The sequence below is a fragment of the Verticillium alfalfae genome, genomic scaffold, assembly GCF_000150825.1.
Source record: "Verticillium alfalfae VaMs.102 supercont1.1 genomic scaffold, whole genome shotgun sequence".
NCBI lineage: Eukaryota > Fungi > Ascomycota > Sordariomycetes > Glomerellales > Plectosphaerellaceae > Verticillium > Verticillium alfalfae.
Genome location: NW_003315038.1, coordinates 409,142 through 422,952, shown reverse-complemented (window position 1 = coordinate 422,952; position 13,811 = coordinate 409,142). Strand labels below are relative to the sequence as shown.

The following is a 13,811-nucleotide window of genomic DNA, read 5'->3' as shown; positions in this document are numbered from 1 at the left end:
AGAAGAAAGAGCTCGTATTCTGGTGAGAGTGTCAGTACTTGTTCACGAGCGAGGCCCGAGCTCAAACGCCGGGGAACTGCGCAGCAGCCCTGAGGTCCATGTTGTAACAACATAAAAAGCGCTGATGGGGCTAGAATCTCTTCGTGCACACTCAGGCTGCACACACATGGCTGGTCGCGATCATGCCAGTGTGGCTCGCCCATGTTGTACCATGAGATCGCCAGCTCAAAGTTCAACACGTCCGAGCCTGGGGCTGGAGACAATGATGATCAGGACTGCACTGACCTATCGGGGGCGTTCATTGTGAGATGTGTATGAGTAGATGATCTGGGAGTCGAGGTTGGGTCTCTGAAGAGAAGGGTGCTTCAGAGGTCGAATCTGGAGGTGAACAAGCGGCGATGGAGACGCTGACGCAGAAGCGGTAGTCCCTATTTCTGATCGGAAACTCGTGAATGAGAGGGAATCGTTGCGAGGAATCGAATATCAAGGCCGTTCGTTGATGCCGCTGGTTGGGTGTCGTCGTCAAACCTTAGAGCGCTCTCATCAATGGATCGTGAAAGAGCGTCCTTCACAGCCAATAGGTGAGGGATGCGCTGAGAAGCTTGTCGCGTTGTCGCCTGGGGGCGCTCGGATCACCAGCCACGTTGCCTTGGAACCAATGCTAAATGTGGCGTACCGTGTGGCTGTACCGCCCAAAACACTGTACATCCATCGTATCACAAAGGGAGACGCTCAAACACAACCACGAACAGCAAAGACCATGAAGGGTTTACAGAAATGTTGAATATTCGACGATCGCTATGAAAGTATACAAATGCATCCATAAGGCGATCTAGTGCCTTGAAAGAAATCCAGTCTGATCTCCCAGCATATGCAACCCCCGACTCCTCTCGTAATGAGACCTAAGAGACTCCCATACTTACATATTGATATTCAGATAATTGGTTGCAAAGTTCCCAGTGCAACGACACGGCGATGGATAGCGTTAGTTGCCCTTGGAGTCACAGTAGCCCGGCAGAGGAGGTCCGGAGGGCCCCGCAGCCCAGTTCATGACGGTCAGAACAGTAGTGTAGGACATGGCCACGAAACCAAAGACGCAGAGAATAGCGTCGGCGATTTTCCAGTACCTGTTCCGCGCGACGGCCTTGTAGTGGAGGAGGGGCTAACGAAGGATCAGTAAAGAAGTACGCATGAAGCCGACACGAGGCACTCACAGGGTAAATGAAGACCAGGGGGATGCATGCGAAATTGCCGACGAGGGCGACGAACTTGTCCAGATTGGCGGCACCACCCCAGGCGATGGCAGAGCACATGCAGACAAAGAAGAAGCGGTAGCAGTTCTTCTGCCACTTGATGTAGGGGTTGTACTTGCCGCTCTTGGTAAAGAGGCCGTTCTCCGTAATCTTGATGGCGGGGAAAATTTGCAGCGGCGTCGACAGCATGATGGCGACCGAGTACAGGAACTGAACACCGTTGACGAGCTTGCTGTCCTGTGGAAGGTTGAGCAGAACGACAGTCTCCGTCTTGGAGCCGTAGGCGGCGTAGGAGAAGGCGCCCATGACGATGAAGACGGTGGTAATGATGATCATGACGATGAACAGGACGCGGGGGAACTTGGTCGGGTGCTTCATGGACTCCTGGATCGGAATGATCAAGCCAATGCCTTCAAAGGTGAAGATGGCGGTGCCGATGAAGAGGGTCCAGTTGTCTTGGTTGAACATGATGATGTCCGCCAGGCCGTTGGTGGCCAGGGTGAGGATATCGTAGTAGAAAAGGTAGGCAAGGCCGATGAGGATGAAGGCGTCAGCGACGAGAGCCGTGACACCAAGCTTCTCAATGTCGCGCATCAGCGAGAAGGGCAGGAACACTGCCAGTTGCATCAGAATGAACCACTTGATATCCATGTACGTCTTGCAATCGGTGACAGCCAGCACAAACGCCTGCAGGTTCTCCGAAGTGAACACCATGTACGCCGCGATGAAGCCGATCTGGCTCAGCACGATGGAACTCAAAATCATGCCCCGCATCCACTTGCCGTAGAGGATACCACCGATGTCTCCGAAGGAGCCTTCGACCTTGAGACGGGTCGTGACGAGGAGGACGAAGCAGTAGTAACTCAGGGCCGCAACGAAGAGCAGGATGAGGTTACTGAACAACATGCCACCGCTGAGGTAGGCACGCGGCAGGAAGAGGACACCCGTGCCGACGAACGACTTCAACAGAAGCATGGCAGCACCCATGGGGCTGTTGGTGCCACTGCCGCCACGAGGCTTTCTCCTCCTCTTGCGGCGCGAGGGTGTCAAAAGAGCACTGTCCTCCATCGGTTCCCTGTCCTCGTCGCTGCCCTCGTCGCTGTAGTAGGAGTCGTCGTCGGGGCCAGACGAGAAGTACTCGCCTGGCTGCAGAGCCTCGTCGTCCTCCTCGAGCTCCTCACCGGCAAAGTGGCCGTACATGCTCAGGAACTCGAGGAAGCTCGAGGTCAGCATGCGTGGCTGGGCAGCATTGGTGCCCTCGCCGGCCTCGAGACGACCTCGATCTGCCGAAGGGCTTCGCGCCGACCTCCTCAGGTAGTTGCGGCGGAAACCACCAGGAACCTTGATGGCGTTGATATCGAGCACCTCGTTCTCAGGGTTCGGCCGCGAGACGCTGAAGCTCTTGCTGCGCTGCATCTTGTTTCTCGCCTCGGCCTCCTCAGACCATTTGTAAATGCCTCTTGTGACGTCGCCGCCCTGCAGACGGAGACTGGAAAATTCCTCCTCGTCCAGGCCGGCTCCTGCGGGGTCGGCCGACTGCTTTCCCTTGACACCATCTCGCAGGCTCGATTCCTCGGAGCCGGCATCCGTGGGTTGGACCAGATGCCTCTTGACAATCTCGGGGTCCTCGTACGCGCCGGTGGCGGGGTTGCGTTTGCTCGAGTCGAACGAACCGTAGTTGGTCTGAGGTGTGCTGCCGAGCAAGGCACCGGCAGCGGCGGGCGATAGAGGCCTCGGGGGCGGGCTGGAGGTGCGGACGGCGGGCGTGCCGTGCCTGGGAGGGGAGACTCCGATCGAGTTTGACAGGGCGGCAGCGAGGGCGGACACGCCGGGGCCCTGGACGCTGGAGGCGACGCCGCCGGGCAAGGGCGCCTGGCTGTTCACGTCACCCGAGATGCTGGCTCTCGAGGAGACTCCATTGATGGGCTGTCCCTGGGGGGTGCCGAACTGCTGTGAGGGAACGGGCGATGCGAGCCTGGCTGTCGCGTCCGCACGAGGCACCGAGGTTCCAAACTGGCGGGCAGCGAAGGAGGAGGGCGAGCCGGCACGAGGAATATTCAACGGGTCTCTGAATGGGGAGGCCATGATCGTTACTTTGCAAGGCTGTTCGACAGCTGGCTCATGCTGCGGTGACGATCGTTATCGGGTCGCCCGAAGGTAGAGGTCGCGGGCGGTCGTCAGTCGAGTGAAGGATTCCTGCGGCGCGCACAAGTTGTTAGCGCCGAGTCATGGGGCGGGCACGTAGGGACGAAGGAAATGCTCGGACGACAGCATCTTATGAGACCATAGAGCTGCCGTGCGAGGTTGCTTACCTGTCGGTGGCCTCGGCACAGCTGACAAGCTCAATTGGTGGTTGAGGGAGTACGAGAGCGGGAAGAGATGCTCGTGGTGTTGCAGAGATCCCGTGATAAGCCTACGGTGCCCGTTACTCGCCGTTGTTATCAGCGGGTCACGTCTGGTGACGGATGACTGGCTCGCCAAGGGCTTGAGCCGCTTTTCCAGCGGGCGTGGGGTCTGACCAGCCACACACTCACGGGATCAGGCCGATGGCAGGGCGGCAGGCCCCCAGTGCATCCCAGTGCATCCCAGTGCATGGGGCCCTGAATCAAGGGACCTGCGCGACGACGTCAGACTGCGCTTGACGCTTGGCTTTGCTGTCCGTGTCTGCGTCTGCTGGCGTCCTTCGTTGTTGGGTGATATGCAGAGACGGGCACGAGTTTCGGTGGTTTCTAGAATCCAGAGCCAAAGCGAAGTACGACTGAAGACGAAGACCTCATAAGAAGGCCCAGGGCACCTGCCTTCTGTCAGGAGACAGGTGCCTGCAATCTCCTCACAGAAGGCAGGTGCCTGCAATCTATCTAGGCAGGTAGACACCTGCTCAGCTGTACAGCGAGCTTGCACAGCGGCTTGGGACTTCGTGTGGGGGTTGAGTAGCGCCCGATGCGCCAAAACATCCCGGAGCTCGGGGGGGGACATTCTTTCCTCATCAAGTCGCTGGCACAGGGCAAGACCGGCGGCTCCAGCGTGCTTCCCCAGCATCGATGCGTCGAGAGCAGCTCCCGTTGCTTTATGTCCGTCTGCCTGACGCTGGGACTGCGAATGGATAGACCTAACTAACCCTCATCCAACGCCTCGCCTGCACGAGCAGCGATCCGAGAACATCTGCGTCCATCTCCGCCTGGCGGTCAACACATCCAGTCACAGTTTCACGCAGATCCTCGGCTGACGTTGATTTCCCCAAGGCCAGTGACCCCCCACCCAATGAGCGCCAACAGGCCCCTCCTGTACGCATTCCCAGATGCTGCAGTAATGCTCCTCAAGGCGCACTTCCTGCAGCTCTGCACCACGGTGTGCTTGGCTCGCCCAATCCAGCGACTTTGCCTTGGATCCGCCGGCATCTCATACGAGGCGAGGGGCAGCCGATGCCATCCGGATGGACGTCTCGGGCTGTGTTGAAGTTCAAGTTCAAGTGAACCTCTGCTCCTCGACGTCTACCTCACGAAACACATCGAGTCTCCTTCTTCCACTCGTCTTTCCCTCCCGTCCGTGCTCTGGCTCAGTCAATCCCGCACCCTGGCAAACGCAAGCTGAGCTGTCTCATATGCCGATCAAGGAAAAGGTGGCGCATCCCTCCTCACAGTAGGCACATTCTCCAAAGCGCCATCTTCATGACCCCTCCCCTGACCGCTGGCTTGAGTCCCCAGGTTTCCGCGGAGCTAGAGCAGGACGAAGAAGCTATTCACGCGCACACAACCAGAGCGCCTCACCCCTGCTGAACAGCACCGATGCGAGCATGTCCGCCGACGATAAACGGCCCAGCCTCTCCGGCTCGGACGTATCGAAGAAAGCCACGAAGCTTGGTGTCGTTTCCGGTGTCTATATACCTGTCTACCTCAACATCCTGAGCATTCTCATGTTCCTGCGATTCGGCCTCATCCTTGGGCAGGTTGGCCTCTTGGGCATACTCGGTTTGGCGCCACCACTTTTCGTCATGTTCGCGTGCGGGGCGAGTAGACTAACAAGCAGCTCCCAGGCCTGCTCATCACAGCGTATCTCGTCGACTTCTTGACCACGCTGTCTCTATCTGCCATCGCGTCCAATGGCGAGGTCAAGGGCGGCGGTGCCTACTACCTCATCTCGCGTTCTCTGGGACCCGAATTCGGCGGCTCGATTGGCGTCTTGTTCTATCTCGCCCAGGTGCTCAACACGGCCCTCAATGTCGTGGGCCTCATCGACTGCATCAGGATGAACCTGGGACCTGCCTTCCCTCAGGGCTACTGGACAATCTACGGCTTCGAAACCGCTGCTTTGCTCGTCTGCACCGCTCTCGGCTTGGCCGGGAGCAGCATCTTTGCCAAGGCGAGCAATGGCCTCCTCGTCATCTTAACGTTAGCCATACTGAGCATACCTGTTTCGGCCATCTTCAAGACCCCTTTCCAGGATGACGACCTGGGTATCGAGTTCACGGGCGTCAGCCTACAGACGCTGATAGACAACTTCGTCCCCCACACCCGAGGCGCTGCGTACAAGGGGTTCGAGACATTCCGCGAGCTCTTTGGCATCCTTTTCCCGGCCACATCCGGCATCTTTGCGGGTGCGTCCATGTCTGGTGACTTGCGCAATCCAAGCAAGGCCATCCCCAAAGGCACGCTCTGGGCCATGCTCACCACGTTCATCGCCTACTTGGTCGTCATCTTCTCCCTCGCTGCGAGCACCACGCATGCGTCGTTCCTTCGCAACACCAATGTCATCTCTCTGACGAATCTTTCTGCCCCTCTGATCCTCGCAGGAGAGTGTGCCGTCACGTTCTTCTCCGCCGTCATGGGTCTCATTGGGGCGGCCAAGTTGATGCAGGCCCTCGCCCGAGACCAACTTTTGCCCGGCCTCACCGTGTTCGGCAAGGGGAGCAAAAAGGCGGATGAGCCTGTTGTGGCCATCATGTTGACATATGCCATTGCCCAGATAGCCATGCTTGCTAACTTGAACCAGATCGCCACCTTGATCTCCATGGGATACCAGGTATGTGTTTTTCTTTCTGTTGCCTACCCGCACAACACGCATCGCTCACTGGCACCAGATGACCTTCTTCGTGATGAACCTTGCCTGCTTTCTACTCAAGATTGGGTCAGCACCCAACTTCAGGCCAGCTTTCAAATTCTTCAGCTGGCAGACCGCTTTCGCTGGCAGCATCTTGTCGGCCGCGGCCATGTTCTTCATAGACGACTCATACGCGGCATCTGCCGTCTGTCTGCTCGTGTTCTTGTTCTCGTTGATTCATTATCTCAGCCCGCCGAAGAGCTGGGGCGACGTCTCGCAAAACCTCATCTATCATCAGGTCCGCAAGTATCTGCTCCGACTGCGGCCGGAGCACATCAAGTTCTGGCGGCCCCAAATCATTCTCCTCATCAACAACCCAAGATCCCAGACTCGGCTGATTCAGTTTTGTAACTCCATGAAGAAGGGGTCACTCTACATCCTAGGCCACGTCATTGTCACCGATGACTTCAACACCGGGGTGCACGAAGCCAGACTGCAGCAAGCTGCGTGGACAAACTACATCTCAGAAAAGTCGAGGATCAAGGCATTTGTCCAATTGACCATGTCGCCTTCGATCAACTGGGGCATCCGAAACTTGATCTTGTCGGCAGGGCTCGGCGGCATGAGGCCGAACATTGCCGTCATGGGCTTCTACAACATGGATGAGCTTCGCAACTCCCGTCCTGCTGTCAAGGTGCCCGAAGTTCCAGCATCTCCCACGAAGACACAGAAATCCCCCTTGAAATCGAGCAAGGGGCCGCGTAGACGTCGTGGAGATACTTCTGCGCGCCTACTCGAGGGCTTCCTACCTACCGACGTCATTCGAACGGAGAGCATGATGAGTGTGACGAGTTACATGACAATGTTGGAAGACCTCGCCCTACGATACAAGCTGAATGTCGCTGTGGGCAAGGGCTTTCAGGCTCTGGAGACGCCCCGAAAGGACAGGGCGAATACGAAAAAGTACATTGACCTGTGGCCGATACAAATGTCCGCCGAGCTCCTCTCCGACGGCAAGAGCGTACTGACAACGAATTTTGATACATGTGCGTGTTTGGCCTGGTCTTAGGTCATAGCCCTTGCTGACTCTTTCCAGACACCTTGATCCTGCAATTGGGCTACATACTGGAGAGTGTGCCGGCCTGGAAGAGCGCATATGACCTGCGTGTCATGGTATTTGTGGAGTATGAGAGTGAGCTTGCGGAAGAACGGGCCAGGGTGCAGGCACTTCTTGATAAACTCAGGATCGAGGCCGAGGTCCTCGTATTTTGGCTGGCTTCGGGCGAGTTGAAGACCTACGAGCTCATCATCAATGGGCGCTCGGATGACGTCGACACGGATATCGTTGTCAATGACGTTCTCTCGAACGAGGAGTGGTGGGACGATCTTCAAAAATTCAGGGGTCGCGCCTCCAACATGAGCTCCAGTCAAGAACTGAAATCACTGGCAAGTATTGTCGAATCAACTGCAGGCCGACCAGGGGTTTTCAATCCGCACGTGCCGCTGGACGAGACTGGCGGCAAGCGACGCACGAGCATGGTCCATCTGGGGGATATCCCACGCAAGACGCAAGCGTCTAGACTGGGCCGGCTCGGCGTGAGCATGGGGATTCACACCTCACATCTTGGAGACGAAGTTTTTGGAGAGGATGACGATGTCTTTGACGAAGAAGACATGGGCGGAGGAGAGAATGCGGTCGACAGCTTCGACTCTGACTCGGATTACCGCCATGTCGATGAACCAGCCAGCGAAGACGAGGATGGCGTCGTAGACAACGGCGAGCTCGCGAGACGCCCTCTTCTTTCTATCAAAGGTGGTGGCAGAAGTCAGAGCGATGATCTGCTCACTAAAATGCCGTCCGCGAGGAAGCATACAAAGACACGCGGTGTAGGAAGAGGGTCGGCGTATGGCACCATGTCCACCGAAACAACGGCGAACACACTATACAACAAGGGAGCATCTCACGTCGAGATCGATGACGGTCAGCCAGACTCGTCCGTCGTGAACACGTCTGAACCTTCGAGGCTGCCACGAACCCTGTCAAGCAGATCGCTGCAACCGCCCACGCCTGGAGATGCCTTCCCATCGCTCCCGAATGAGACGTCACAGGACGCTTCTGGCGTGCCCACCCCGATGCGACCACAATTCTCCCGCCAGTCATCGGCCGCACGCTTCTCCAGCCGACCAGTGCCAGAGACCAAGGTTGCAGTCGAAGGCAACTCGGGCCCGACCATCATGTTCGCCGAGCCCACCGCGGGACCCTCCCGGCCAACGTTTTCGCGGCAGTCGTCCATGGGCAGGTTCCCAACCCAGCCCAGCGGCGACACCAAAAACACCACCGGCTCCTCCACTCCGGGCATCACGTTTGCCGAGCCGGTATACCACTCCCGGCGACCGTCGCTTGTTTCGACTGTTGATCCCGGCGACGTCCAACTGAACATGGCCGAGATTATCGAGCGCTACCGCCTCGAGGCTGGCCCCCACGACTCGGACGAGAGCGGCGGTGCCACCTACTCGACGCAAGGCGTGGCTCTTTCATTCAACGACCTGCCTAGTCGCGCGCAGCACCTCATTCTCAACGAACTCATGCGCCAGTACAGTGGCGACACAGCTGTACTATTTACCACGCTGCCGATTCCTGCCGACGGCACGTGCCGCGACGAGGCAGCGAGCATTCAGTACCTGTCTGATGTTGAGGTTCTGTGCCACGAATTGCCACCCGTTCTGCTCGTGCTGAGCAATAACATGACCGTGACGGTGGGGTTGTAAGGGAGTGTCGTTTACGATTTCTGTTGGTAGCGATTTCATGGGCATAGCATAGAATGGGCATGTAGCACATGGCATTTTGAATTTTCTATTGTAGGCGATTTGACACGCTTCCCCGCGCGAGTCTCGGCCGTGGCAAAGGAGTTCGATTGCGCCATCTTTGATGTGTGCTGCCGTGGCTCTCTTTGAGGAGAAGGGGGTGCCCCTTTGTTTCGCGGATCATGACACCACGCCGCGACCTTTGCCCTCGATGAATGGCTGACCCCCCCTTCTCAGGGCATGGCACACATTCCGTACGATTCTCCAAGAAGCCCGCCCGAGGCCAAAGAAAACGGCATGCTCTCTCTTAAAGGCGCCGGCGCGCTCTCCCGCCTTCCGCCTAGCCGCCTCTGCACCGCATTTTCTGTGAAACTTGTCGTGTTCTGCCGGCCCAAATCATGGCAAAAGGCATGGAGAGACAGCCTCGGAACACAGGATGGTCGCGCTTGCGGCGCATGAATCTGAACCGCCTCTTGCTCCCGTCGAGGCCCGCGCAGGGCGATGCGCCGTTCAGGCCCGTCCATACGCCCGATCGACCGGAGGTTCCCACGCCGGTGACGGCCGCGCCGTCGGACGAAGAGTGCATGCGGTTTCTTGAGGCGTTCCGATCACCCAAGAGTTACGGGTTCTCGTGGGACGACGATGATGACGAGGACGACGAGCCGGCAGTGTGGCCGCTCCCGCGGCCGCTGGAGACGAACGAGGAGACGGGGGGCATGTTGTCCCCGACGATGGACGCCAGTATTCCCGTGACGGGACAAGCGAGCGTCGCAGTGGCCGTGGCCGTGGAGCGGTCTGCGGGGCCCAACGTTGTGAGCGCGGTTAACAAGCCGCGGGCTGAGGAAGACCGGAAGGCCAGACGGGCGCAGCGTGCGGTGGGCATCACGGCGCTGCACGAGGTGCAGACGCGGTCGAAGATGCTGGCTTCGCACCGCATGGCGGCGCGGTGTACGTGGCGGAGCTCCGATTCGGGGTACGGCGCGTCGAGGAGATCGGATGCATCGCTGGCCGCTGGGACAGCGAAGAGACAATGTCCGTCGACAGAGGACAGTGCCGTAGACGACTCTGGAGCCAGAGCTGTCTCGGGGCTTGCTTCGCGGCGGACGACCCGAATACTGTCAGCCGGGGACGCAAACGACGACGGCGCCACGGCGGTGGATGGTGCACGACATGCCCGGCGCGGCTCGCATGTCGTTCACGAGCTCAAGTGCCCGTATACCCTGAAGCGAGCCGTTCGCGGAAGTGTCCTGGGCGAGAGGCCTGTCTCGAAACCTGTCTCGAAGTTCCAGAACTGGCCAATCATGGAGAAGCGGCGGACTGTCGCTGGGCGAGATGTTGATTTGTACGCAGACTGGGCTGAGTATTACTTTGAGAGTACAGGTTCGGAGCGGACAAGCCTGGGGGCCACAGTGAAGACAGCAGGCGACGAAACCGACGAGGCGATGGGGACTATGGAGAAGAGGGAGACGATATGGGAAGACTTTGTACCGGAAAGTCCTTCGGCGGATGAGTTTGTTCTCGCTCGGCAGAAGAGTACTATTGCTCTGCTATCCAGAGGCAGTGTTCATCTCGGGTCTTTCTTCTCGGACGATAGTGATTCTGATGAATGTGGATTCATCGGATCCTAGTACGCCAGACAAGGAAGCCCAATCATCTGTAAATTGATTCGAAATAGCAGGAAGGAGACGCGGAAATAAGGGTTGTGGCCTGGGAAGAGCTGTATACAGACAGGTTGAGGGCAACTGGCGTAGTGATGGATTGGAAATAGCTGAATGAGTAATGTTCGCCTGTTTAACACATGATATGTTATTCAATAGTCCAAACTCTCCGAGCTATTAATTCTCCTGCACCGAGCCTGCGATAAAGTCATGCTTCGCGGCGCCAGTCCATGCATGGTCGTGGCCCAAGCTCCTCACTGATGAAGCCATTCTCACCAGTTCCATCTCACCTTTGTCCATCTCTCCTCCATAGCACCACCGCCATCATCATCATCATCACCACCACGACTCATGCCGCCGCCTACCACCCTCCCTCCTTCGAAAAGCGTATCGGACATCCCCCCATATCCGCACCCTCCTCCCCGCCACCCGCGACATCGCCTCCGCCGCCCACGAGCTCCGCTGGATCAGGGAACACGTCCGCGACCACCCCGCGCTGTCCCAGCGCCTGGCGGCGCCTCTGCCGGCGCGGGGCCGCGGCGGAACCACTGCAGTACGTCCTCGGCACGCAGCCCTTTGCCGCCTCGAGATCAAATGTCGCCGGGCGTGCTCGTGCCGCGCCCGAGACGAAGGGTTTGCGTGCAACCTCGAAGTCTTCTCGGCGCGTGCCTGCGCTGCTTCGGCGCGACGGCTGAGATCGTCGACGGGCACAGGGCTGCATAGCGCTGTCGCTGTTCGCGGGGCTGCAGACGAACGTGCCGCGGCTGCTCGTCCGGGGCGTCGACGTGTCGCCGGTGGCCGTCGCACTCGCGCGGGGCGAAACTGCGGCGCAACGTCGGCGAGGGGCCCGGCTGCGGGGCCGCCGCGACGGCAGAGCAGAGCGTCGAACTTTGTCCTCGGGTGGACGTCTTCGACGACGCGACTGTCGAGGACGCTCGCGCGCGGCGGCGGCCCCTGGGACGTCCTCGTGTCGAACCCGCCGTACGTCTCGCGTGACGTGTGGGCGGCCGGCCGTGGACAGATGGGCTACTCGGTCAGGAAGTACGAGCCGAAGCTGGCGCTGGTGCCGGGGGACGACGTGCCTGCGTACGAGGGGTGCGCGCACGAGGATGTGTTTTACGCGCGGCTGCTCGACGTTGCCGTGGCGCTGGGCGTCCGCGTCGTCCTCTTTGAGCTCGGGGACGAGGGACAGGCGGCGCGGGTGCTGCGGTTGGTGAGGCGGCGACAGGCGCTTCGGGGGGCTGCGTGCGAGGTCTGGAGGGACTGGCCCGACGTGGCACCGCAGGAGGACGAGGCCAGGGTGATGAGTGTCGGGGAGGATGGCGATGACGAGATTCAAGTGGCCATTAGAGGCAGTGGGAATGTGCGGTCTGTCCTGGTTCAGATCCCCGAGCATTCATAGCGGTCGACATGAGACCTTCGATACCCTTTGCTAGTTTACAGGTTTACTGGTTTACTGGTTTGCTGATTTACTACCTAGGACAGGCCAACTTTGGCCACACGTCTTGTGAGAGATCTTCAGGTGAGAAACTTCAAAACAATCAATGCAACCAACGGCAGCCGACGCGGTGTACAAAAGATCAAATGCAAGATCAAAGCATGGAGGTTGCAAAACAAAAAGAATGCTCCGAGGCGGATTCGAACTGCCGTCAATGCAGTATTGTAGTAAGAACCACAATGCATCATCCTAACCAACTAGACGATCGAAGCTATCGTTGAAGAGGGTGCAAGATTAGTGCTACATATACCTTGCCACAGGAATCTAACCATTCATCGTCTCCGTGGTAAACGCATTCCCCGCAACCTGCATATGCGATGCATGCGATGGCTTACCCTACAAACCAACATCAAACTCAACATGAAGCCCATCACTCCTCTTCGACCTCTCTCCTCTCCTCTCTCCTCTCATCAACCACGGACTCAATACCATACCGCCGTTGCCCCTCCAGCGACATGAGAATCAACCCACTCACAACTGGGTTCCCGGAAGCGGACCCATGACATCGCCATGTCGTTCCCTGACAAACCTCTCGCCCACCTTCTGGGTGCCAATGGTCAGCAGCCGTCCTCACTCACTGACACTGACACTCGCCTTGACCACTCATCTCGACCTCCCACTAACTTCATCAGGCCCCATACACGCCCTCGCCTACTCGGCCTCCCCGGGCACGTACATCCTCACCGGTTCTGCCGACCGCACAATCCGCCTCTACAACCCCTTCCCCGCCGAATCCCAGTCCTTCGCCAGCAGCAGCAGCAGCAGCAGCAGCATCACCGGCCGCTTCAAGCAAGGCGCCCCCGCTGCCCCGCTCCCCGAAGGCCGGCTCATCCAGTCCTACGCAGCCCACGGGTACGAGGTGCTCTCGCTCGCCGTCGCCCCGGACAACCAGCGCTTCGTGTCGTCCGGCGGCGACCGCGCCGTGCTCCTCTGGGACGTGGCGACGGCGACGACGACGCGGCGCTTCGGCGGCAACCTGCACGGGCACACGTCGCGCGTCAACGTGGTGCGGTTCGCCGGCGAGGGCGAGTCGCTCGTGGCGTCGGGCGGCTTTGACACGACGGTGCGCCTCTGGGACGCGCGGTCCAGCAGCGCCAAGCCCGTGCAGGTGCTCGACGAGGCGCGCGACGCCGTCACGAGCCTCGTCGTGCGCGGGCCCGAGCTGGTCGTCGGCAGCGTCGACGGCCGCGTGCGCAGCTACGACGTGCGCGCCGGCCGCTGCGTCGTCGACGTCGTCGGCGCCAGCGTCACGAGCCTCGACGTCACGCGCGACGGCAAGGCCGTGCTCGTCGGCGCCCTCGACAGCAAGCTGCGGCTCATGGACCGCGCGAGCGGCGCGTGCCTCAAGACGTATGCCGATGCCGCGTGGCGGAACGAGGAGTTCAGGGTCCAGGCCGTGCTCGGCGGCCGCGAGACCTTTGTCGTCGCCGGCGATGAGCTGACGGGCGCCGGCGCCGGCGGCGACGGCAGGGTGTGGGCGTGGGAGCTGCTGACGGGCAAGCTCATGGCCAAGGTCACGGTGCCGTGGGGTCCGCCAGGGTCGGGGTCGAAGAAGAGAAT

The 13,811-nt window shown here is 59.3% G+C and overlaps 4 protein-coding genes and 1 non-coding gene across 5 annotated transcripts; 3 read left to right on the top strand and 2 right to left on the bottom strand.

The window, feature by feature from the left end:
- Window positions 1-985: 985 nt before the first annotated feature.
- VDBG_00137 (vacuolar amino acid transporter 3) lies at window positions 986-3,338 on the bottom strand (the record flags this gene model as incomplete). The annotated part of the gene is made up of 2 exons (XM_003008410.1): window positions 986-1,162; window positions 1,215-3,338. The coding sequence occupies 2 exons, from the start codon at window positions 3,336-3,338 to the stop codon at window positions 986-988; spliced, it is 2,301 nt and encodes a 766-aa protein (XP_003008456.1).
- A 1,708-nt stretch (window positions 3,339-5,046) lies between these two features.
- On the top strand, window positions 5,047-9,059 carry VDBG_00136 (solute carrier family 12 member 3; the record flags this gene model as incomplete). Its single annotated transcript, XM_003008409.1, has 4 exons — window positions 5,047-5,221; window positions 5,287-6,272; window positions 6,331-7,336; window positions 7,387-9,059. 4 exons carry the CDS (start codon window positions 5,047-5,049, stop codon window positions 9,057-9,059), a joined length of 3,840 nt encoding a protein of 1,279 aa, XP_003008455.1.
- Window positions 9,060-9,493: 434 nt separating this feature from the next.
- VDBG_00135 (predicted protein) lies at window positions 9,494-10,723 on the top strand (the record flags this gene model as incomplete). The annotated part of the gene is made up of 1 exon (XM_003008408.1): window positions 9,494-10,723. The coding sequence occupies one exon, from the start codon at window positions 9,494-9,496 to the stop codon at window positions 10,721-10,723; it is 1,230 nt and encodes a 409-aa protein (XP_003008454.1).
- Window positions 10,724-11,774: 1,051 nt separating this feature from the next.
- VDBG_00134 (conserved hypothetical protein) lies at window positions 11,775-12,155 on the top strand (the record flags this gene model as incomplete). The annotated part of the gene is made up of 1 exon (XM_003008407.1): window positions 11,775-12,155. One exon carries the CDS (start codon window positions 11,775-11,777, stop codon window positions 12,153-12,155), a length of 381 nt encoding a protein of 126 aa, XP_003008453.1.
- Window positions 12,156-12,376: 221 nt separating this feature from the next.
- On the bottom strand, window positions 12,377-12,463 carry VDBG_15002. The gene has a single exon. It is a non-coding gene; the product is annotated as a tRNA-His (tRNA).
- Window positions 12,464-13,811: the final 1,348 nt, after the last annotated feature.